Consider the following 25870-nt stretch of genomic DNA (forward strand, 5'->3'; position numbering starts at 1 on the left):
CCAGCGTAATCAGCATAGGCAGTACGTAGTTAGCGCAGCGTAGTGTTCACGCGGCCGCTTAGCGTAGCCAGCGTCCCTGTCAGATCCAGCATAGTGTTCGCGCGGACAGCATAGTCAGCGGTACGCAGTTAGCGTAGTCAGTCAGCTGGTAGATTGTCTGAGAGTTTACATTGATTTCAGTTATGGCTGCTGGAAAGCTGACTCTTTTTAACCTGCCACTGATGCAGGAGGAGTCGGTGGCTTTTTTACAAAGTCACAAATTCCTGCCTGACACCCAGACCTGTCCCAATGGCCACCCTATGAGGCTAAATGTGAGGGAGCGGATGTGGTGCTGCCACATCAGAAGCTTCGGAAAAAAGGTCAGCATTAGGGCTGCGCAATGGTTCCGTGGGTGCCATCTGACCTTTGTCACACTCACCAGATTTGTGTTTTGTTGGGCAGAGGAGCTGACCCGCATCAGCTTTTGTGAGCGTCATCTGTCGTTTTCTCACAAAAAACAACAGTCCAGTACAATGCACCGTCGACCTCATGTCACAGCCTCACCGACGTATTGGCGGGCCAGGCAAGATCGTCAAGGTAGACGAGAGCCTATTTGTCAAAAGGAAGAGCCATGTTGGTCGTATGCGGCCCCAACGGTGGCTCTTTGGAGGCATTTCGAGACCGGAGAGTGCTTCGTCACAGCCACCGAAAGACGTAATGCCAGCACCATGATGGCCGCCATCGAGAGGCACATTAAAACGGGGACAACCATCTATTCGGATTGCTGGCGTGCCTACAAGACAGACCAGCTGGAGCTGGCAGGGTACCACCATGCCCGGGTGAACCACCGGTACAACTTTGTGGATCCGGAGACCGGGGTTCACACTCAGAACATCGAGTGCCTTTGTGGATCCTGCAAGTGCCGCAATAATTGCCAAAGGGGCACTGCCCGCCATCAGCTGGACTCCTACTTGCAGGAGTTCATATGGAGAAAGACTGTGGGTGCCGAAAATGCGTTTGAACGTATCCTCCAGGCACTAACCCTGCTCCCCCAGGCTGAGATAGGCGGCGGCGCAGAGGCAGAGACAAGTGCCTCCACTTCTCATGCTGTTTCTGCCAATGCAGGTTCTGAAGAATGACCTTTTCATTGTTTTTCTCTTTATTCTTCATCATTTTCATAGTATTGTAATTTGATAAATTCCTTTATTCTTCTTCTTACTCTTAACTAAAATCCAGTTACCAGTTAAAACATGTTGTCATTACTGTCTCAGATGTATGATATGCAGGTGTGAATGTGTTCCTGAAACACCCCCACCATCCACGCCAGCCCGAAGCGTGGCGAGCGGACGCTGTACACGTGCTCTTGACCTTTTCATACCCCCACTATCCACGTCGGCAAGAAGTTCATGATATAAAGTGTGGCGAACGCAAAGGTCGGGAGGATGTGTACAGCATCCCCTCGCGGGGCTCTCTGCGCTCACCACGCTTCGGGCTGGCGTGGATAGTGGGGGTATGAAATGGAGGTAGTTGCCAGTCCGTACCCCCTCTTTGTGCAGGAGACACTACTTCTCTGCTACCAGAGACAGGACACAGCCAGCATCCAGACACAGAGGAACCCGATTCCTGACCACACACTACTTCTCCGCTACAGGAAACCGTACACAGCCAGCAGGCAGACACAGAGGGCCCCGATTCCTGACCACACACTACTCATCCGATACTCCTTAATATAAGGACACACATGACGCTCACTTCCACTCCATTGGTAAAGTACTGTGGATATTTAAAATTGAGCAGAGCAAAAAGGTTGGGAACTGCTGTTCTAGAAGATAAAAGATGGTATCTGATTGATTGCCCATCGCAACATTGTATGTGAAATAGAACGCCCATTTTAGTAAATTTCCCCCTTAGGGTCAATTTTAAAAAATATATAATTTTTTAACCCCTTTTCCAAAGAATTAAAATGCCAGTTCATCAAAAGCTAATATTTAAGTGTTTCAGTCAAAATAATAAAGTTTTCTTTAAAGAAACTTTATTACATCAGACATTAACAGACGCCAGCTTGTCTTGATCGCAACCCGCTTGGCCTGCATTATCTGCTTAGAAATCTAGATTTCAGGGCCCTGCGGATCAGTAAACACACGTTCAAGAGCCTGCGTTCAAACTGCGACTTTGTGAAGTGTAGAATTCCCACTGCAATGACTGATCTTAGAAAGTCTTTTGCTTCCTTGTATTTGTACTCCTACCCCAAACAGGAGGGAACGCAGGTTATTAATCAGACAACTGCACAGCAATATCACATTCAGTCGGCGCAGAGTTACAATACAAACCCGCCTTTGCAGATAAAATATCAAATAAACGGATTGTTTGGAAACCACACAGCAGTTCCCAACCATACGCTCTATTTAATATGATAAAGGCTGTTTTGTGCGTTACACAGTTGTAGTGCTCATGCCAGACGTTAACACCTTTCATAGCTGGAACAACTTTATTTATGTTAATGGGGGTGGTGGGTGGCGTTTAGAAAACCCAACGCGTTTCGTCTTGGACTTGGGTTGAAGGACTGGGACATACAGTAGGCTGGGTGATCACATCCGGAGTCTGGTGGAGCAAGTTTGGTAAACAGTCCTTGTTCAGGGCTACACACAGGTGTCATATAATGTACAGTATGTGTAATGCTATTGTTGTGCACAAATGTGTATAGAGGACACTGCCATCTCTAATAGTCATGTACGGCAGGGTGTTTCCTCTGGCGTGTAAGTGTGTTCCAGATATACATATCATTACGGAGAGTTTGCTTGCAGCAATTCCTTTTGTTGGAACAAATTCATGAAACCTTATAAAAGCGGCCTTGAATATAACATTTGGGAGTGGTATATTCCTAGGTCGACACCAAAAGGTGGATATACACAAAGTCTACAAAGGAAAACAGATGACCCAAGCAAACGGTGGACATGGAAATGTTCGACACATGGAAATGTTCGGCATGGGTTTTTCTGTTTCTCAGTTGTCAGTTGGAACATTTCAGCACATGGCCCCAAAATGACAGTACCGCATCCCCCGCGCTCACCATGCCCCTCCCCCATCAGGGTCCACGCGTATGATAATGTATGATAAAGTAAAAAATATATAAAAAACTAATGTTGAACTTTTCATGTGTTGACAATGTCGGCCACGTTTGTTGACTATATGGTGTTGACCTGTTGACCTAGATATTATCTATCAGCCACCTGGATACCACATTTTGTGTGTAATAATTATTTCTGTACATAAACAAAATACATTTATGTTTCGCATACCTTACCTCCCAACTGTCCCGCTTTCCACGTGACTCCTGGTCCTGCGTAACACCCAGGGCTGGCAGTGACCTGTGGGAGTCCCCTCTGCCCAGCGCTGCAGAGTGAGGAATAGACGCTTTTCAGAGAGGCAGAGAGGCTGGGGCATGGCCAGCAGGTAAAACAGCTCTGGCCATGCTCCAGAAGCAATGGAAAATTAGGTGTAGCCTGCGGCAGCGGCATCTCCACAAGACCATGCCCCTATGGCCACACCCCTTTTCCCTCTCTTTATCTCTTATTCCCTCCTTTTCCATGAACTCTCTCTCCTTCTCTAACTAACTCTCCTCTTTCTACTACTCCTAAGGGTCATTGTAGGGCGGCCTTTTCAAGATTTTTCTATGGGGCTCACAAAGTTCTAGTTACACCCCTGGCTAGATCTACTCTGCCACATGTGATCAGGAAGAGCTAAAGATACTCTGCCATGTGTGATCAGGAAGAGCTAGAGATACTCTGCCATGTGTGATCAGGAAGAGCTAGAGATACCCTGCCACATGTGATCAGGAAGAGCTAGAGATACTCTGCCATGTGTGATCAGGAAGAGCTAGAGATACTCTGCCACATGTGATCAGGAAGAGCTAGAGATACCCTGCCATGTGTGATCAGGAAGAGCTAGAGATACCCTGCCATGTGTGATCAGGAAGAGCTAGAGATACCCTGCCACATGTGATCAGGAAGAGCTAGAGATACTCTGCCACATGTGATCAGGAAGAGCTAGGGGTACCCTGCCACGTGTGATCAGGAAGAGCTAGGGGTACCCTGCCACGTGTGATCAGGAAGAGCTAGGGGTACCCTGCCATGTGTGATCAGGAAGAGCTAGAGATACACTGCCATGTGTGATCAGGAAGAGCTAGAGATACCCTGCCATGTGTGATCAGGAAGAGCTAAAGATACCCTGCCATGTGTGATCAGGAAGAGCTAGAGATACTCTGCCACGTGTGATCAGGAAGAGCTAAAGATACCCTGCCATGTGTGATCAGGAAGAGCTAAAGATACACTGCCATGTGTGATCAGGAAGAGCTAAAGATACACTGCCATGTGTGATCAGGAAGAGCTAAAGATACACTGCCATGTGTGATCAGGAAGAGCTAGAGATACACTGCCATGTGTGATCAGGAAGAGCTAAAGATACCCTGCCATGTGTGATCAGGAAGAGCTAGAGATACCCTGCCATGTGTGATCAGGAAGAGCTAAAGATACCCTGCCATGTGTGATCAGGAAGAGCTAGAGATACCCTGCCATGTGTGATCAGGAAGAGCTAGAGATACTCTGCCACATGTGATCAGGAAGAGCTAAAGATACCCTGCCATGTGTGATCAGGAAGAGCTAAAGATATACTGCCATGTGTGATCAGGAAGAGCTAAAGATACACTGCCATGTGTGATCAGGAAGAGCTAAAGATACACTGCCATGTGTGATCAGGAAGAGCTAGAGATACCCTGCCATGTGTGATCAGGAAGAGCTAGAAATACCCTGCCATGTGTGATCAGGAAGAGCTAGAGATACCCTGCCATGTGTGATCAGGAAGAGCTAGAGATACACTGCCATGTGTGATCAGGAAGAGCTAGAGATACACTGCCATGTGTGATCAGGAAGAGCTAGAGGTACCCTGCCATGTGTGATCAGGAAGAGCTAGAGATACACTGCCATGTGTGATCAGGAAGAGCTAGAGATACACTGCCATGTGTGATCAGGAAGAGCTAGAGATACCATGCCATGTGTGATCAGGAGGTTCTAGAGCTACACTACCATGTGCGGTCAGGAGGAGCTAGGGGTACTCTGCCATGTGTGATCAGGGGGAGCTAGAGATACACTGCCATGTGTGATCAGGAAGAGCTAGAGATACACTGCCATGTGTGATCAGGAGGAGCTAGAGATACACTGCCATGTGTGATCAGGAAGAGCTAGAGATACCCTGCCATGTGTGATCAGGAAGAGCTAGAGATACCCTGCCATGTGTGATCAGGAAGAGCTAGAAATACCCTGCCATGTGTGATCAGGAAGAGCTAGAGATACCCTGCCTTGTGTAATCAGGAACAGCTAGAGATACCCTGCCATGTGTGATCAGGAAGAGCTAGAGATACCCTGCCATGTGTGATCAGGGGGAGCTAGGGGTAAACTGCCACATGTGTGGTCAGGAGGTTCTAGAGATACACTGCCATGTGTGATCAGGAAGAGCTAGAGCTATACTGCCATGTGTGATCAGGAAGAGCTAGAGATACCCTGCCATGTGTGATCAGGAAGAGCTAGAGATACCCTGCCATGTGTGATCAGGGGGAGCTAGAGATACACTGCCATGTGTGATCAGGAGGAGCTAGAGATACTCTGCCACGTGTGATCAGGAAGAGCTAAAGATACCCTGCCATGTGTGATCAGGAAGAGCTAAAGATACACTGCCATGTGTGATCAGGAAGAGCTAAAGATACACTGCCATGTGTGATCAGGAAGAGCTAGAGATACACTGCCATGTGTGATCAGGAAGAGCTAAAGATACCCTGCCATGTGTGATCAGGAAGAGCTAGAGATACCCTGCCATGTGTGATCAGGAAGAGCTAAAGATACCCTGCCATGTGTGATCAGGAAGAGCTAGAGATACCCTGCCATGTGTGATCAGGAAGAGCTAGAGATACCCTGCCATGTGTGATCAGGAAGAGCTAGAGATACCATGCCATGTGTGATCAGGAGGTTCTAGAGCTACACTACCATGTGCGGTCAGGAGGAGCTAGGGGCACTCTGCCATGTGTGATCAGGGGGAGCTAGAGATACACTGCCATGCGTGATCAGGAGGAGCTAGAGGTAAGCTGCCATGTGTGATCAGGAAGAGCTAGAGATAAACTGCCATGTGTGATCAGGAAGAGCTAGAGATACCCTGCCATGTGTGATCAGGAAGAGCTAGAGATACCCTGTCATGTGTGATCAGGAACAGCTAAAGATACCCTGCCATGTGTGATCAGGAAGAGCTAGAGATACTCTGCCACATGTGATCAGGAAGAGCTAAAGATACCCTGCCATGTGTGATCAGGAAGAGCTAAAGATATACTGCCATGTGTGATCAGGAAGAGCTAAAGATACACTGCCATGTGTGATCAGGAAGAGCTAAAGATACACTGCCATGTGTGATCAGGAAGAGCTAGAGATACCCTGCCATGTGTGATCAGGAAGAGCTAGAGATACCCTGCCATGTGTGATCAGGAAGAGCTAGAGATACCCTGCCATGTGTGATCAGGAAGAGCTAGAGATACACTGCCATGTGTGATCAGGAAGAGCTAGAGATATACTGCCATGTGTGATCAGGAAGAGCTAGAGATACCCTGCCATGTGTGATCAGGAAGAGCTAGAGATACACTGCCATGTGTGATCAGGAAGAGCTAGAGATACACTGCCATGTGTGATCAGGAAGAGCTAGAGATACCATGCCATGTGTGATCAGGAGGTTCTAGAGCTACACTACCATGTGCGGTCAGGAGGAGCTAGGGGTACCCTGCCATGTGTGATCAGGGGGAGCTAGAGATACACTGCCATGTGTGATCAGGAAGAGCTAGAGATACACTGCCATGTGTGATCAGGAGGAGCTAGAGGTATGCTGCCATGTGTGATCAGAAAGAGCTAGAGATACCCTGCCATGTGTGATCAGGAAGAGCTAGAGATACCCTGCCATGTGTGATCAGGAAGAGCTAGAAATACCCTGCCATGTGTGATCAGGAAGAGCTAGAGATACCCTGCCTTGTGTGATCAGGAACAGCTAGAGATACCCTGCCATGTGTGATCAGGAAGAGCTAGAGATACCCTGCCATGTGTAATCAGGGGGAGCTAGGGGTAAACTGCCACATGTGTGGTCAGGAGGTTCTAGAGTAAATCTACAACATGTGATCAGGAGGTTCTAGAGCTATACTGCCATGTGTGATCAGGAGGTTCTAGAGCTACACTACCATGTGCGGTCAGGAGGAGCTAGGGGTACTCTGCCATGTGTGATCAGGGGGAGCTAGAGATACACTGCCATGTGTGATCAGGAGGAGCTAGAGGTATGCTGCCATGTGTGGTCAGGAGCAGCTAGGGGTACTCTTCAATGTGTGATCAGGAGGTTCTAGAATAACTCTACCACATGTGATCAGGAGGTTCTAGAACTAAATAAGGGGGGATATAGTGCGCTACAGAAGTCACTGTGTGTGTAATTGATATAATTCCACTAAGAGCTGCAGTGGAATGTGGCTACCACCCACATTGAAATGAAAAACAGATATAAAACAAAGAACACTGCGCTGTAATGGAATGGATTTAATAAAATTAATAAGAGCAATGAAGTCAGGCATATAGAATGTCTATTCTTTACAGCAATTTAACAATAAATAAAATACAATAATAAAGTGGCAATAATAAACAGACATACACAATTATTAATGAAAAATTTGTGACCAACTGAAAAAGACAGTTGGTCATGTGTGATCTGGGGGTTCTAGAGCAACTCTGCCACATGTTATCTGGAGGTTCTAGAGCTACTCTGCCACGTGTTATCTGGAGGTTCTAGAGCTACTCTGCTGCATGTGATCCGAAGGCGCTAGAGATAATCTGCCATGTGTGATCTGGAGGTTCTAGAGCTGTTCTGCCACATGTGATCCGAAGGCGCTAGAGATAATCTGCCATGTGTGATCTGGAGGTTCTAGAGCTGTTCTGCCACATGTGATCTGAAGGTGCTAGAGATAATCTGTCATGTGTGATCAGGAGATTCTAGGTCTACTCTGCCATAACTAACCAGGAAGATCCAGAGCTACTCTGCCACATGTGATAAGTAAATGCTCAGTCTCTGTTCTGACAGTGATGGAGCTACTCTTCCACATTTTACAGCTGGTTACAACCAGTGACGGATCCAGGGGTGGTGCTTCAGTGCAGTGCAAAATCAAATAGTGGAGCCACACCAACTACCAACGACTACCAGACAGAAATTTTAGGCAGCCAATGGAGTGGCAGTTGGTGTGGCTCACCAGTTTGAATTTTGGACTGCACTGCAACCCAACTTATGCAACTGCCACCTGGTACAACCATTACAAGTTCATTGAATTCCAGAATAAGTTATTCACTTATCATAGCTCTGTTGCTCTAGCTAACATGTCCGATGGTGGAGAATTAACTTGAAAGTGTTCCAGATGATCACAAAAATGAAAACCAGGGGGGTAGGGAAACACAAATGGTGAAAAGAAGAATGCAACCGGATGCCAAGCTCAAGTCAATACCTTTGGTCGAAATGGAAACCTGCAACATGGCAGGATGGGTCAGTGGCAGCCAATGAAAGAGAATGAAGCATTGTGGAAGTCCTATTTGAGTACTCATGCGGAAGTACAGATGATTGCCTCTTCTTCCCAAATGAACCCACCCCGTCAAGGTAACCCTAACCCATGCTGTGGAGCAATGATAACTTCTGGCCGTAAGTTGGCACACAATGTCTTTGTGCCCACCAAGGATTGATGAACAAGGCCAGGGCTATCCTATTAATTTACCACTGGCCCATGGACCGCCAAAGTAGTAGAGCCCCATTAAGGATACTAGGCTCTCACTGCCCACCAGTGTACCTCCATATAGTGGCCATTAGAGGTAGGGTCATTTTGGGCCTACTGGACTCAAGAGGCACTTAGGCCTAGGAACAGGTAACCGGTGGGCTTGTAACTAGTCATTTACAGATCACACCCTTCCTGTTTTTCTAAAGCAGGTCAGGATTTCAAATTCCCACCATGGCTTTAACTGTGTGGAGTTTGTATATTCTCCCCGTGCTTGTGTGGGCTTCCTCCGGTTACTCCAGTTTCCTCCCACAATCCAAAATATACTAGTAGGTTAATTAGCTCCCAACAAAAATGATCCCTGAGGGTGTAAGCATATATCTACACAAAATAAGTTCCGTCAGGGAGAATTGCTCACTTACCTGATGGTATGCAGCCGCAGCATGACCATTTCTCCCCCGGGGTCCGGCCCAGAGATCTTACGTGTAGCATGTATGATCTCTGACCCCACATCGGATTGGATGTCACACACAAGCTGCAATTGGGTGAAAACGGGCCCAAATCGCATAGTGTATGGGGGCCATTACACAGTTCTTTAGTATCAAAAACTTAAGCTATTAGACCACATAGCAACAACAACAACAACAAATACTGTACTGAAAATAAGATTTTTGGTTGCAAACTTTTATTCAGAGCTTTTGTATAATGTCTAAATAGCATTTTTGGTCTATTTACCCAATAGTTTGCTAATATAGAAAAACTGCTACACTTGGAGAATCAGACCCGTGCATCTGGCCAAACCCAGCGTTAAACCGGCCGTGCTGGTGGTAGCGCAGCCTTGCACCTTGGAGCAGCGTCCGTAAATAACCTCATGGATGCCAAAAGGAGATATAGGTGCCTTTGAAGGGTTAACACGCAGCCCATGGCGATCAGTTCGGCAAAAACAGATTGTTGCACAATACCAGCGTCTTCTTCTTCTTGCCACCCTGCCAGCTCATAGTCAGACCGCTCTGGCAGGATATAGGATGCAGCAGGGTGATCTCACACTACTGCACACATGTGTATATGATAGGCCTTTGATTGTTCCAGCCTAGAGCTTGGTTTCCTGGTTGGGAGGGTGCAGAGTGGAGAGAGATGACTCCTTTCAGTGTTGCCTTAAAGGGAGACTAGCTACACGAGGGGAGAAAAAACACAGATCCAGGCAATACAAACACACAGGGCTGGAGACGGCGGAGGAGTCCTGCAGACAGGCCGGCCAGCCTGGGTGTGCGCTTGGGGGATTACAATGCATATGTTCCGCAGGCACGTATAGATTTTAAAGGAGCCCGCGTCGCAACAGTGTGTACGTCACTGAGAGACAAGTCCCAGTAGCAGTGCTAATAAAGAGATAATAGCTGTTGTCTGCCATCACCACGGTCCCCCCCTCCCACCCTGGCACACTGGCCTGGCAGTGGCTGACACGGATTTGAAGACTGGAATTTTTTTTAGGGGGGAGGGGGGTTTTTATGCAAAAAATAATAATTAACAACTTAAAAAAATGGATAACCAGCCGGGAGCTGCTTGGGGTGAGGATCCCCCGGGAAAGGGCGCGGAGCTCGCCAGCGGCAGGAATTCAAAAAGGAAAACCGTTGAGCCCGACGACAGCAAAAACAAACCGAAGCTGGTGAGTTGTGACCTTTCCCCGTGTCTGCCCCCAGCGGGCACGGCCCATTTGCATTTGTCTCTGGACCCCCTTGTTTCAGTGAGGAGGCCAGGATGGCAGTGCCTACTGAGTAATGTTTTTATTCTGCCTTCTATGCCCCCCTCTGCCTCCGCTCCTTCCTAGGTGATGCTGGAAGAGGGGAGGAGATGTCTGCCCAACCGTAAGGAAGGAGGGGTCTTCGGGGAGATCTGGCAGGAGGGGGTGGGAGTGACAGAGAGTCAGGCAGCCTGGATCACACATGGGCAGCTTGCTGCATCTCTGATCTGTCCAGGAGGAGTCACCTGTCAGGGCTGCAGCATCGCTTTGTCTGAACAGCGTCCCCCGCCGCTTCCCCGTGCAGATGTATCCGGCCTTGGAGAAGCAACCAACTGGCTTCCAACTGTCATTACCTAGCACAGTTGTTCTGTTACACTGGGGTCTGTGTATTGTGTTAAAAGCCTTGGGGCGAGATGTACTAAGTCTTGAAAAGTGATAAAACGGGGAGTGATAAACCACCAACCAATCAGCTCCTGCAACATGACAGTTGGGAGCTGATTTGTAGTTTATCACTCTCCATTTGATCACTTTTCAAGCTTAGTACATCTGGCCCTTGGAGAGAAATAAAGCAGAGAGAGAAAAAGTATCACCCAATCAGCTACTGACTTTTTTTTCGAACCCCGGCCTGTAACATGACAGCTGATAGGCTTTATTTTCATCCACTTTATCTCTCTCCAAGGGGAATATTTATTAAAGGTCCATTTTGGTTGGCGTTGGTCAATTTGGGTCGATGTTGATTGATCTAAAATAGCTCGTAATCGATGTTTGGGCTTCCGGGAGTAAAACACATATTTACTGACAGATTAATTTTTATATTCATTTTTGTATGTTAGGAAATGTGTGTTCTAGCCCTGGAGGTCCAACATCGATTAAGTCAGATTTTAAATTGCTCAAAAAAATGAACCTTTACTAAATACAGTATACCCCCAAGTAAATATTCCCTTAGTACATAGATGTATTGAGTGGTTGCTATGGGCAACTCCTCCACTTTATCTCTCTCTAAGGCTTGTTACAGCAGCTTGGGCTTGATATAACGCTGTTGTACAGATGGCACAGATCTGTGATGTGGATTAATTTCCGGGATACACAGTAGGTGTTGGGTCATAGGCAGAGGCTTACATAGACTTGGTCACATGGTGTAACGGTGGCCACAGGCCACGTCCGAGTGATAATCGCCACTGTAATACTCTCACAGCAATGGAATGGTTGCAGAGGTGTAAATGTTTCTCTGTAGACATAGAGACACATGATAAACATGATGATACCAATAGCTTAGGGAACTAGAAGCTGTCATTGCCATATGAGTAATGAATTCATAATCTGTATATTTTTGATTCTGTATATTTTTGTTGCCTACACACAGCTGTTTTGTGGGCTGAAACAATCTGCAGACTTTGGATTCCTTAAGTACAGTAATAGTAAGTTCCCCTAGGCACTTGTGCCTCATGCCTCAGTGATGGCTATACTGTAGTTCCCAGTGAATTTAAAGGCTACAGATAAGCGATACCAGTGTCTGGGGCTTTGTCTGACGGCCTCGTTTGTAATGGTGTTTTACAGGGAGGTTTTGTACTGGTGTTATAAAGGCTCTGGTCATGTTTGAGTTAATGATTGAAACCGGTCATGTGACCCCGGCAGTGACTGCACTTGTTACATTGTAACCAGAATGTTTCTGTTCATTCAGTCACATTCACCACTTGCATTACTGTGTAACCTCTTCACCACATACTGTATATATCAGGAGATGGGTAATATGTCAGTGAGGACAGGGCTCATGATGTGACATGATGTGAGGAGGGGAATGGGGGCAACAGGAAGCCACAGACTGAGCGTTATATAGTGGGAGGAGCAGGTTCCCCAGCAGCACAGAGTATATCAGGAGATGAGTGATGTCTCAGTGAGGACAGGGCTGCATGTGACAGGGACAGTGACATGATGCGAGGAGGGGAATGAGGCAGCAGGAAGCCACAGACTGGGAGTTATATAGTGGGAGGAGCAGGGTCCCCAGAAGCACAGAGTATATCAGGAGATGAGTGATGTCTCAGTGAGGACAGGGCAGCATGTGACAGGGGCAGTAACATGATGTGAGGAGGGGAATGGGGGCAGCAGAAAGCCACAGATTGAGAGTTATATAATGGGAGGAGCAGGGTCCCCAGCAGCACAGAGTATATCAGGAGATGAGTGATGTGTCAGTGAGGACAGGGCTGCATGTGACAGGGGCAGTGACATGATGTGAGGAGGGGAATGGGGGCAGCAGGAAGCCACAGACTGAGAGTTATACAGTGGGAGGAGCAGGGTCCCCAGCAGCACAGAGTATATCAGGAGATGAGGGATGTGTCAGTGAGGACAGAGCTGCATGTGACAGGGGCAGTGACATGATGTGAGGAGGGGAATGGGGGCACAAAACAAAACTGAGCAGGGTAATTAGATCAACTGAGGATGTCTCCGCGCTTCAAAATAATCTTAATAAACTAGATGAGTGGGTGGAAAATGAGGTTCATTGTGGACAAATGCAAGGTTTTGCACCTGGGGAGACATAACCAATGTGCTAGTTATAACCTAAGTGGGGAGGCATTGGGTAATTCAGAACTTGAAAAGGATCCAGGAGTCCAAATAGATAACAAATTGGGGTGCAATGTTCAATGTCATTTAGCAACAAACAAGGCAAATAGAGTACTGGCATGTATAAAAAGGGGCATGGAAACTAGGGACTCACCTTCAATATGGAGTACAATTCTGGGCCCTACACTATAAAAATGACATCAAAGCACTGAGCTCATGGGTTCGATCCCCACCATGGCTCTAACTGTGCGGAGTTTGTATATTCTCCCCGTACTTGCGTGGGTTTCCTCCGGGTACTCCGGTTTCCTCCCACAATCCACAAATATACTGGTAGGCTAATTGGTTCCCAACAAAAATTAACCCTAGAATGTCTGTGTGTGCGTGTACATGTGGTAGGGAATATAGATTGTAAGCTCCACTGGGGCAGGGACTGATGTGAATGTTCAAATATTCTCTGTAAAGCGCTGCGGAATATGTGTGCGCTATATAAGAAACTGTGTTATAAATAAATAATAAATAAATCATAGAACTAGAAAGAATCCAAAGAAGAGAAACAAAGCTAATAAAGGGACTGGAGAATTTAAGCTATGGGGACAGCCTGGACAAATTGGGATTGTTTACGCTAGAGAAGAGACGTTTAAGGGGGGACATGCTTAACATGCATACCTCCCAACTTCTTTGCTTCAGAAATAGGGACACTCACGCGGTGAAAGGGGGCGGGGCGTATGCAAATGAGGGGGCGGCTTATGCTAATTAGCCGCAACCTCATTTTCATACGAGAATAGACGCTGTGCGCATGCGCACAGCGTCTATTCTATTAGATTGGGGGGTCTCCCAACTGCCACCCCCCCGCAGCGGGACAATGCCTGCCGCGGGTGGGACAGCGGGACAGGACCCGAAAATCGGGACTGTCCCGCTGTAATCGTGACAGTTGGGAGGTATGAACATGTACATATATTTCAGGGGCCAATATAAGAAATTGTCAAGCGCCCTTTTTACTACAAGGAAGGACTCTAGGACACGTGGGCACGATTTTAGATTAGAAGAGAAAAAATGTTGTTCCATTAGAAGGATAAAAAAATTCACGGTCAGGGCAACTAAACTTTGGAACTCTCTTCCTGGTGAGGTGGTGTCGGCAGACATGATAAATATGTTTAAAATAAGGTTGGACAAACATTTATTAATTAAAAACATCCAGGGGTACAGATAAGAATAACAATCTGTCTTTAAAATAAAAAATCTGTATTTCCCTATATAAAACAAGGGTTACGCTAATAAACCAAGGTTGAACTAGATGGACGCATGTCTTTTTTCAGCCTTAACTACTATGTAACTATGGGCCTTATTCTAGTTTACTCTTTCTGACAAAATCCATCTTAGATGGGCAAAACAATGTGCACTGCAGGTGGGGCAGATGTAACTTGTGCAGAGAGAATTAGGGGCCTTATTCTGATCGGTGCGGATATTCCCGCTTGCGTACGGCCCGCCGATGTTTATCGTCTGCGCATGTGCAGAGGTCACTCTGCGCATGTGCAGGCGATTTCGCCGCATGGATTCTTTATACGCCGCACAGGGGGCGTAGAGGGGCGTGAGGGGCTACTTATCCTCATTACCCTATGCATACGCCCCGCGTTTCATGGGCGTTCCCATGCAAACGCGGGGCGTATGCATGGTAATGAGGCCGTGACGCGTGGGTACGGGGCGGGCATCTGACATCGCCGGATGTCAGCTGCCCGCCCCCATACAAGATTTCACACGGACAAGTGTCCGTGTGGTCTTGTGTTGCGGGACCTGGTGGAGCGTGCGGCCCTGCATTCGATGTTCGGCGACCATCGAATGCAGGGGCTGCTCCCACCATGGAGGAGGCGTATCCCCGTCCACAATCATGCGGATCGCCACATGGCCGCGTACGGACGGAGGTGGCGATCCGTATGGAAGGCGGGGATTCGCCAAGACGGACATCACCGCATATTTCTGATCGGGCCGCACCGATCAGAATAAGGGCCTAGATTTGGGGGAGTTATTTTGTTTCTGTGGAGGAAAAATACTGGCTGGTTTATTTTTACACTGCAATATAGATCTCACTTTGAAGTAACACCCCCCCCCCGCCCCCCCACAAATCTAATTATCTCTGCACAAGTAGGGGAATGGGGCAGCGGGAAGTCAAAGACTGAGAGTTATATAGTGGGAAGAGCAGGGTCCCCCAGCAGCACAGAGTATATCAGGAGATGAGTGATGTGTCAGTGAGGACAGGGCTGCATGTGACAAGAGCAGTGACATGATGTGAGGAGGGGAATGGAGACAGCAGGAAGCTACAGACTGAGAGTTGTATAGTGGGATGATCAGGGTACTCTGACAGCACAGTGTAGTGATCTGCGGCTACTGTCACACTGCTGCAGGAAGATTGCAATCTTACAAGCACCTCATTATGACACAACATTTTAATATTAAACTTGTGGATACAGTGTATGGTCTGTGTATGGTCTTCCACAACTTCTTCATGTAATGCCAGTAAATAACCTCAGGAAACATTCAGCCACAGAGCCGGTGTAATCCATGAGTGTCCCAGGTTAAAGGGATGGTGTGTACCTATATGTAACTGTCCCCTTTAAGGTCAAACTATTAAAATGTGGTGTACTGTACAGCAAGCATTTGAAAGCATGTATGACTGGGCTCAGAGGCAGAACCATCGGTGCAGTGTACCGGGGGGCCCACTGCTGCCCCTGAAACCCTCTTCTTGTCACCCACTGTGTATGCCTGTCATCCTATGCCTCTCCCTGTCACCCACTGCTTTATTTAATATTGTGAACTTGGGTTGGGGTGATATTTTTGCACCTGGACTCACCACCCACAAGTTCCACCAATGACTGGGCTGGTAACACTCCGGGTTCCCAGTTTATCCATTTGTGAAGACCTATTGAAGCAAACTCATATTGGACAGTTGCAGACATCCCCACCGCCTCAGTTGGGCAGGATAGTCCTGCCTTTTGGACAGCGCATTGTCACCCCACCGATGGGACGCAGCCTAAGAGTAAAAGTAGAGACATGGACCAAGTAGTCCAGCAGGTAGGGAAGCGTTGGGCATGCACCTGGCATAACAATACAATGGCATGATGCGCTGGCCATGCCCCTATCTTTATACATACTGTAGTCTCACTCGTCGTCTCAGAAATGTCATGGTTAATTGGGGACAGTGAAAAACAAGTCACACTGGTTGCGGATCCTCCAATAAGGCGGCTGATTGGTGAGCTTCAACGGCGTACTGTACCAATCTGCTGCCCAGATGTGATGTCATAGTCGGAGATTCATGCGGTTGTCTAACGTGTCGGTTGGCAGTTCAGCCGTACACACAGCCGTACATCTACCAATATTCTTACCGATATCCTGGCATCGTTTATGCTGCAGGTCTGACGCAATCGGTTTTTATCACTTATCTTTATAACTAGCATTATATCGCGAAACCAGTATGACACAGAATTATTGTCTCAGTCATCGATGGCTGATTGCTGACATCCTACATCTGTCAATGGTGCGCCATCAGTGGCACGCCAAAGATTGCAAAAGCACGTGCCATTGGCCATAGACCATCGATGCATGCGAGACTATTACTGGTTGATGGTTTGATCGGTTTGCCACACTAGTTCAATGTACGGGTTCCAGAGGATCTCGCAGAATTCCACCTTTCACTACACGAGGATCTCGCAGAATTCCACCTTTCACTACACAGCATCACTTAATTAAATTCCATCTTCATTATCTTTCCTCTATAGGACGATAAACTTCGGAAAGTACTATAAAAAACTGCAACTAAATTAATTTTCATGTGTTTCTTACTCCATTGTAGTCTTAATTCACGTAATGCAGCAGTAAAACTGATAGTGCGCCGTGCTGTAAACTAGAACTAGTGTAATGAGCGTCTTCTATTCTTAGTCCCCTATTCGCACACTATATTGTATAGTTCGTGGAAAGTTCAGTTTCACAGGAGAAGTGTGAGCAAGTTCCCAGCATGCATCAGGAACCAGATAGTGCCCTTATACCGCTCATATGTGGCACACATGTAATTATTGGTGTATAATGACCTCCCCAGCATTGCAGCCTACATGTGCCAGAACCCTAAAGGGAATGTGGCATGCATGTAATTATTTGCATTTCATGCAATTTAAATGTCCCAGAAAATGGTCAGACCTGGATATGTGATCTGGTGTGATTCAGGACCGCTCGCTAAGCAGTGGACGTTCGCTGCTTAGCTAGCAGCTTAATCCCCTCGTTAACATGCTAGGGGTGGTGCGCGAACACATCCCCTCCATGCAGCCGAAGGGGACGGTAAATTGACTTTAATTGCCGTCGTATTCCACTGGAGACGAGGCGGGCGCATGTCAGCAGCCCCAAGGGAAAGTCCAGTGTTTTCAAGGGGACGCCCCACACCACTTGCTGCTTGCTATACAAACCACGGTACTTGTGTACAATCACGGCTCCCACGATGTCCATCGCATAGCAAAAAAATCGCATGCGATCGCATGCGATTTTTTACAGAAATGCATCCAAATGCATTGAAATTAGTATCAAACATGTTCAATGGCCCCTAATGTCATTTCTGAGGCTGTACCACCCCCACTATAAACGCAAACCCGAAGCGTGGCGAGCACAGCGAGCCCGCGAGGGGCGGCGGTACGCGTCCTACGACCTTTTCATACCACCACTATCCACGTCGGCGTGGAGTTGAGAACAGAAAGTGTAGCGAGCGCATCGAGCCACCGAGCCCGAAGCGTGGCGAGCCCCGCGAGGGAACACGGATACCTTGACAGGTATACGCGTCCCCTCGCGGGCTTCACAGGTGTCCACGTCCCCTCGCCACGCTTCGGGCTCAGTGGCTCGCTGCGCTCACCACACTTTCTATTCTCAACTCCACGCCGACGTGGATAGTGGGGGTATAAAAAGGTCGTAGGACGCGTAACCGCCGCCCCTCGCGGGCTCGCTGCGCTCGCCGCGCTTCGGGTTCGCGTTGATAGTGGGGGTGGTACAGCCTCAAAAATGACATTTGGGGGCCATTGAACATGTTTGATACTAATTTCAATGCATTTGGATGCATTTCTGTTAAAAATCGCATGCGATTTTTTAAAAATGCTTAAAAACTGCTAAAATCGCATCCCATCGCATGCCATCGCATGCCACTACATATGGCATGCGATGAGAGCCGTGAAAGTACACAAGTACCCAAACCACTGCGTAATGTTGTGGGGTACTGGTTGTAGTATGTTTGGATGTTGCTATGATCGATGAGTACATTTTTGGTTGGACTTTTCCCATCAGTACTAGAGAACTGATTTTCGCCAGCAGAGTTTGGATTATGAGTTCTACGGTTCAGTTGCGTGTTCCAGCATAACCCCAACCACACCACAGACCACAGCTCTCTGTAACTCTGTAACTAGAGAACAATAAATAGGAAGAACTTTGGTCACATCTAAACAGACCACGTCCTTGAGGTCACATGACCATGCCGCAATCGGTAAACCTATTACCTTTGAACTCATTAGAGTAGAACTGTATTGATCCTGTATTTATATTGAGCACTGAGTGATTCTGCATCGCATAAACTGCAGGCAATAGATGTTTGGTGGAGCATGCTGGGATTTGTAGTTCAGCAGCATCTTGGCAGAAGAGATGTTGAACCGTGAAAGGGGCATGACCAGCAAACTTGTTTTTCATGTCTGCTTAAACCGGCTTAGAGCCCAGCTCCGTTATACATGTTGTGAACCTGTTTATCGTTCCATACCTCCCAACTGTCACGATTTTAGAGGGACAGTCCCGATTTTCGGGTCCTGTCCCGCTGTCCCACCCGCGGCAGGCATTGTCCCGCTGCGGGGGATGGCAGTTGGGAGACCCCCCAAACTAGTAGAATAGACGCTGTGCGCATGCGTACAGCGTCTATTCTCGTATGAAAATGAGGTTGCAGCTAATTAGCATAAGCCGCACCCTCATTTGCATACGCCCCGCCCCCCTTTCGGGCGCTCGTGCGGCTTCGCCGCGCGAGTGTTCCTATTTCTTCAGGTCAAAAGTTGGGAGGTATGTCGTTCTGCCAATGCAGTAGGTATCATGGATTATCTCCTCATTCACTAAAATGTTATCCAACCAAAAAAATGCGATCGCAGCATTTTACCCCCGCCCCCCGCAGTGCAATGACTGAAATACCGGCATTGCACGGCGGGGCGGGGCTAAAATGCAGTGACGCTGTAGACAGGGCATCATCTGTGTGGCCATGCCCCGGACCGCCTCTTTTTCCAGTCCTGGAAATGGCCCCGCCCCCCTGCCTGACAGAGCTGGCTGTCCTCTCCCGGGCAGCTCAAAAGTCGGCAACTATGCAGTGGATAGTGGGGGCCGAAGCAACAATGACGCAATTCAGCAAGAAACGTGTTATTATGGACCTTATTCTAGTTCACTCTTTCTGACAAAATCAGTTATTTTGTTTCTGTGCAGGGTAAATACTGGCTGCTTTATTTTACACTGCAATATACAGATGTAACAGGTCTTATCCTTGCTGGATTGCCAGCAACACGGCGCCTCTATCTGACTGAGACGCGCGTGCGTCCCCCACGCGCGTCTCAGTATCCGGGCGGCGAGGCGGACGCAATACTGTCCGCCTCCCGATCGACAGGGCTGGGGGGGACCTCTGGCCACTGTGGCGGGGTGCGACCGAGGGCAGCACCGTCGGAAGGGGACGCGCGCGCACCTCGTGCGGGCGTGTCCCCTTCCGGCATACAGATGGCGTCGGGGCAAGGGATGGCGATGGCGACGCCATCGCCATCCCCTGCAAAGATGAATCCCGCTACATCTGTAGATCTCACTTTGAAGTAAAACCCCACCCAAATCTAATTCTCTCTGCACAAGTAACATAAGCCCCACCTGCAGTGCACATGGTTTTGTCCATCTAAGAAGGATTTTGTCAGAAAGAGTGAACTAGAATAAGGCCCTACAGTATGTCCCCTCAGCCCGCCACAACCGTACTCTATTGTGGGCAGCTGTTGGGGGGTGCTGGGGGCTGTAGGTGGGTCGGGGGGGGCCTGGTAGCGCCACATCAGCAGCGTAACTATAATTTGGGAGCCCCCCCGCCGATAATAAATCACGCTCCCCCCCCCCCCTCCACCACCCCGGCCGCCCATGCCCCCCCCCCCCCCATCCCCCACATATTTACCTGTATTCGCTGCGCTGGTCCCTGCTCCCCTCCTGGCTTCATTCTGATGCTAAACACGGACCATCACAAAATGGCCGCCCCCATACAGCAGACAGTTTCATAGAACTGTTTGCTATATGGGGGCGGACATTTTATGATAGCCCATCGAAATAGCATCAGAATGAAGCCAGGGGAGCCGGGACCACCGCAGCGAACATAGGTAAAGCTGCCGGGGATGGGGCATTATAATAGCACCGCAGCCCCCCGGCGCCTGCACTTACCCAGCGCCTCTCCGCGACCGCGGGGGCTGCGGTGCTGTAGCTACGCCACTGCGCCACATGATGTTTGGAAGCCTCTCAGCTGTTTTAAGAGGGTAGCCAATTTTGGGCCTGATTCAGTTTGGCTCGCAGTTAGGCAGCGTAGCAAGCACCTTAACGCTGCCCCACTGAATAACCCCCCACCACCACCGTCAGCGCCACCCGCATTCCCTCGGTGTCTGAGAACACATCCCCTCACATGCAGCCGAAGGGGACCGAAATAATCCGATGGTCACAGACCATCAAAAGGATTTCTCTCCTCTTCAGAAATAGAAGCCAGTGACTGAAAACTGACTTATTTCAGCCGATCATGTGATGTCAGCCGATCATGTGACGTCAGCCGATCATGTGACGTCAGCCCCCTGCCCTGAACAGGCACCGGCCCACCTACACCCATTAAACAGTGGACGTTCACCTGCCTGACCCCCACAGCGAACAGCCCGGCTACAAACGATCCTGAATCGCCCCCAAATGTACATTTCATTTTCTTTCTGTTTTATTTACATTTTGCAAAATAGGACAAGTACATGTTAAATAAAAGACAGTTGCAACAGAAGACACTGAGGCAATTATAACAGTGGCAGAGATATATTCAGATATATTAAGTACATGAGGAGAGGGGGCCCTGCTCGTTAGAGCTTACATTCTAAAGGTGCGTGGAAAATATTGGTCCCCCCTATTCTAATATTCAATCCATGTGTAGAATAAAGAGTGTGAGGTCTATTGTCCTGCTAGGAGGAGGAGTCAGCCACAGAAGCGATATCAATGGCTTCCAATTAACTGATTCAAACTCGCAGAGAAGGTTGAGGTGCCCATTTAGGAGCAGGAGCCCGGCAGCAGATTACTCCATTGCCTCCCAGAATTATGCCTCTGTTTGAAGAGAGATAAAGCAGAGAGAGAGAGAGAGATTGGGCCAGATGCACTAAGCCTCAAAAGTGATAAAGTGGAGAGTGATAAACAACCAGCCAATCAGCTCTTACCTGACATTTCTCAAACACAAGCCCTGTACACACACATCGATTTGCTTTTGATTTGAAGTTAGATTCGATTTTCTATTAGATCTGGCATTAGATCTGTACTTTTGTATTAGATATCGAATTCGATATCGAATTCGATATACATTCATTTACTAGATCGAATTCGATATTTCCTTGGCTGCACAGTAGATTTTTCTGTTCAATTTTGTGAAAACGGGAGCGCGCATCGAATCGAATGCAGATCGAAAGTGACACAAAAAACATTCAATTTCATCTAGGATTCGATTTGATTTTGCTTCTATGAGCAAAATCGAATCGAAAATCGGGAAAAATCGATGCATGTGTACAGGGCTACAGTCTGTGACAGGACAGGTAGGAGCGGATTGGCTGGTTGTTTATCACTCTCCATTTTATCACTTTTGAAGCTTAGTGCATCCGGCCCATTGGATGAAATGTAATTGGATCAGAGAATCAGAAAGTGAGAGATTTTTTTAAAACGGAAATCATTTATACGGCAAAACCAGTTTGATAAAAAAAAAAAAAAAAACAACTGTAGATTCTTAAACCTGGACTGTAATAACCACATTCAGGAAACTCTGCTTCAGATGATTTCTCTCATATAACTTTCAATATGAAACTGAAAACAATCTCTTTGGCACACAAGGTGTTAACCGATGAAAGAGGGGAAAAAAATAATTGCCTCCACCTGCAGCTTAGGCTATGCACAGGTGCATTAATTACCTGTAAGGAGGGAAAGCACAGACAATCTGGTGCTCTGCTCCTTGGGGGGCATTGTAATTTGGGGCTAGGTAGAAACGTACATGAACTCTTCAGGGGCACTGTCTCTGCGGCAGGGTGGCAGCTGTGGGAATCTGCATTGTAGTGTCGCAGAATACCACACTCGGATCACAATGTCTAAGGATGTGGTGAGTTACATTGTGTTCTCTGGCTTGTTGGTGTAACCTCTAATGCTACTATACATACAGTGTACTGTGGGCACAGGGTTTGCTGGGCAGAGTGCTGGAGAGAGGATGAGCCTTTGGCAGGATTACTACAGCGAGCGCGGTTACCGCCGGCTGTAATTATGTGGCAGAATCATTGTAAGCTTTTAAGGATTTTCCCTTTTATCAAAGCTGTGGCAGGGCATGCTGGGATGTGTAGTTCCACAACAGCTGGAGGGCCATGAGCTTGACACCACTGCTTTAGAACCTGGGCCAGTAACCTGATGAGGCCTCTGCTCAACTGCAAATTTTATTACATCATAACTTTTACAAGTGTAATATAAATAAGTATTAAAAACAGTTGTGGGCATTTTGTGACTATTTGGATTAAATCACCAGATAATGTAATATTGTACATGTTTTCGTTTAAAATATCCACGTTGTTTTATGCTGCTATTGCATTACATAAAGGTTGTTGTTGCATCTGCAAATTGTCAGTGTGGCTTGTGGTAGTGTGTGTGCTGGATAACCGTTCAGTGTGGGACTGTGCAGTGAGCAACCTAAAGGCAACCGGAAAGTGAACTTTCAAGTTTATTGTTACTATATCTGCTCTGCACTTGTGACACGGCTATTTGGTTCTTTTGTGAGGTCATAGTGTGATTATGTAATGACCTAACACTGCTCACCAGAAGTACACGGCCTGTTGTCTTCTAGCTGCAGATAACTACAAGTTCCAGCATATCTGGTGGGTCTTGTGTGTACATGTCCTGCATATCCCACGTATGGGAACAGTGGTTCATAGCTTGCTGAGTGCACCAGACCTCGACCTGTGTATTATTGGGTTATGTAATAATTGTGGCAATGCCATCTATAACATTCCTATGTATGTATTAATCGTGCAACCACCATTTTGCAGTGGATATGTCCACACTATGTACAAATGGAGCCAGCCTCGTTTTACACATCGCAACAAAGTATTCGCGCCAAGAGCGCCCATGAATAGTTGCACCCGTGTCTATGCTTGTGCACAGCCTTGGCCACACATCAGACCAACTTTCCTCCAACCATCCAACTAGTTACTAGTTTATTTCATATAGTGTGGCAAGCGCAGCGAGCCACCGAGCCCGAAGCGTGGCAAGCGTACGCGGATTACGGAAACAGGTGTTGAGGCAACAACACTACGCCTGATTTCATTGCTGTCATTGAGTATGAATGCAAATACATTCTAACATACGGTGGAGGCGTTGAGATGCCCATACATGGTACAATTATTGTATACAATTTGGACTGCATCCCATCACATCGGTTTTGCAATGCAATGAGATGAGCTGTGTGACGGAAACGTGCATCCATACCTCCCAACATGACCGTCTCCAGGAGGGACACATTGCTCTGTTCCTGGACTTCCCTGGTAATATAGGATTACCAGCCCCTGTTTTAAACAGGTTAATTGATAACAAAGGTGTTTCACTACAGGTGACGGTAATGCTAATATTAAGAGGGAAGTCCAGGAACAGAGCATTCTGTCCCTCCTGGAAAGGGTCATGTTGGGAGGTACTGTATGCGCACATCTCATCGCACCCAGTAATTGTACCGTGTATGGGCTCCTTTAAACAATTATTGAGAAAAATTGGAGATATACATATCCCACACATTGTACATACACACAGTACACCACATACGTACACAGAGCACACTACACACACATGTATACGTAGCGTACCTCACACACTTATGTAGCTTTCACATCACACTTTTAAAACGGTTTATTGCCGTTTTTTGCCTTTTAAAACGTTTAAGGCTGCAGTGTGAAAGTGTCATAGTTGAAATACCATTTAAAGTTAACTGGTATTTCAACACGTTTAAAAAGCAGAGTCCTACCCGTTTTAAAGCCAATTCAGAGCCGTTTTTTGTGCTGTCTGAATGGCACTGAAATGGTATTTAGTAAAAAATAAAGGTTAGAGCACTGTGATAGGCTGTCCCTTCCCTGAACCAGGAAATAAGCTGTGGGTAGAAACGTGTTCAGAGGTTAAACGGCTTGACTGGTGATGTGAATTGTACTTAAACGGTATTTTTAAATGGTAGTCTGCTGCAATATGAACACTAGACCCGTTTAAAATACCATTTAAAATTACAGTTTTTTAAAATGTTTTATGTGATGTGAAAGCTACATTACACATTGGACAGATGCACACAACACATACACAAAAACAGTACAACACAAACACACAGAACACACCAAAAGTAAATTTATTTATTTATTTATTTATTTACAGTTTCTTATATAGCGCAGCAGATTCCGTTGCGCTTTACAATAGTAGACAGTGATAAGACAAACTGGGTAACAACAGACAGACTTGGAGGTAGGAGGGCCCTGCTGCAAGCTTACAATCTATAGGCATCATAGGTGCTAAATCTCAGGAGTGGCTGTGGAATTCATCAACACACACAAGCTATCAAGTCAGGAGCGTTGTGTTTCAAACAACACCACACCTGATCTTATTGCTGTTATTGAGTATTGATGCAAACACATTTTAACATTATGGTGGAGGTATTCACAAATTACAAACCTTGGCACAGCATAAAACCAAATTTTACAGCAATTTTGGAAATGGGGAAAAACAAACAAGGTTTTCCTGGGCAACGCCGGGGGCGGGTCAGCTGTTTTACCATAAACAAAGTTCACATTCCCCATGAAACTATGTAGAGATAGTTATGCAGACACTGGTGGTATCGCCAGACACGCCGTGGGTTTAAGAAGGCGGGGTCGCACTGAGCAGGAGCTGATTGGCTGTCCTGATCAGCAGCAGAAGCGTCCCGTTTAACTGACTTCACACTGATTGCTTGGGCAGACACTGCTTATGGTGGTGATAATATAATGATTGAATGGGGCCAAATTTGGCCCCATTCCAATGGTTGGAGGTGCGTTTTGTTGTTGGGAGGGAGGGCCGGGGGTGGACGGGAGTGGAAATGTTGCTGGACAATGGGAAAATAGACCCGTGTCCATCGCTGTCCTCTTCGTTATGATCCGTTGTATTTTTAATTTTTTTTTTTTTATCCGTTCATAAACTTTTTGATTGATCATTGAATTATTATTGACTACATTTTGTGATCTATCATATTGAATACCGGCCATCTTGGCTGCTTTTGGGGATGCCTTCTGCAATATCCGACGTTATTACCTTACTGTATATCAGCTGCAATATCGCAGGGCGCATGTATAGACCGCTAAGCCTTTAAAGATATATACTGTATATATTTCAACTCGTTCTAACTTTGTTACGTTTGATTGCATTTTTCGACCTGAAATGCCGCAGATTGGCAGGGTGGCCCTCACCTGCTCCAGATGCGCTCTGAATAATTATAGCCC

The 25870-nt window shown here is 47.2% G+C and overlaps 1 protein-coding gene across 1 annotated transcript in view; it reads left to right on the plus strand.

The window, feature by feature from the left end:
• The first annotated feature begins 9916 nt into the window (after positions 1–9916).
• Positions 9917–25870, plus strand: part of DIAPH2 (diaphanous related formin 2) — a 490290-nt gene continuing 474336 nt past the window's right edge. The window contains exon 1 of the mRNA XM_083160814.1: positions 9917–10463. Coding sequence (XP_083016940.1) covers positions 10338–10463 — 126 coding nt within the window. The 5' untranslated portion in view covers positions 9917–10337. The remainder of the gene's footprint in view (positions 10464–25870) is intronic.

Source organism: Crinia signifera, chromosome 9 (genome assembly GCF_055691185.1).
Source record: "Crinia signifera chromosome 9, ASM5569118v1, whole genome shotgun sequence".
Classification (NCBI taxonomy): Eukaryota; Metazoa; Chordata; class Amphibia; order Anura; family Myobatrachidae; genus Crinia; species Crinia signifera.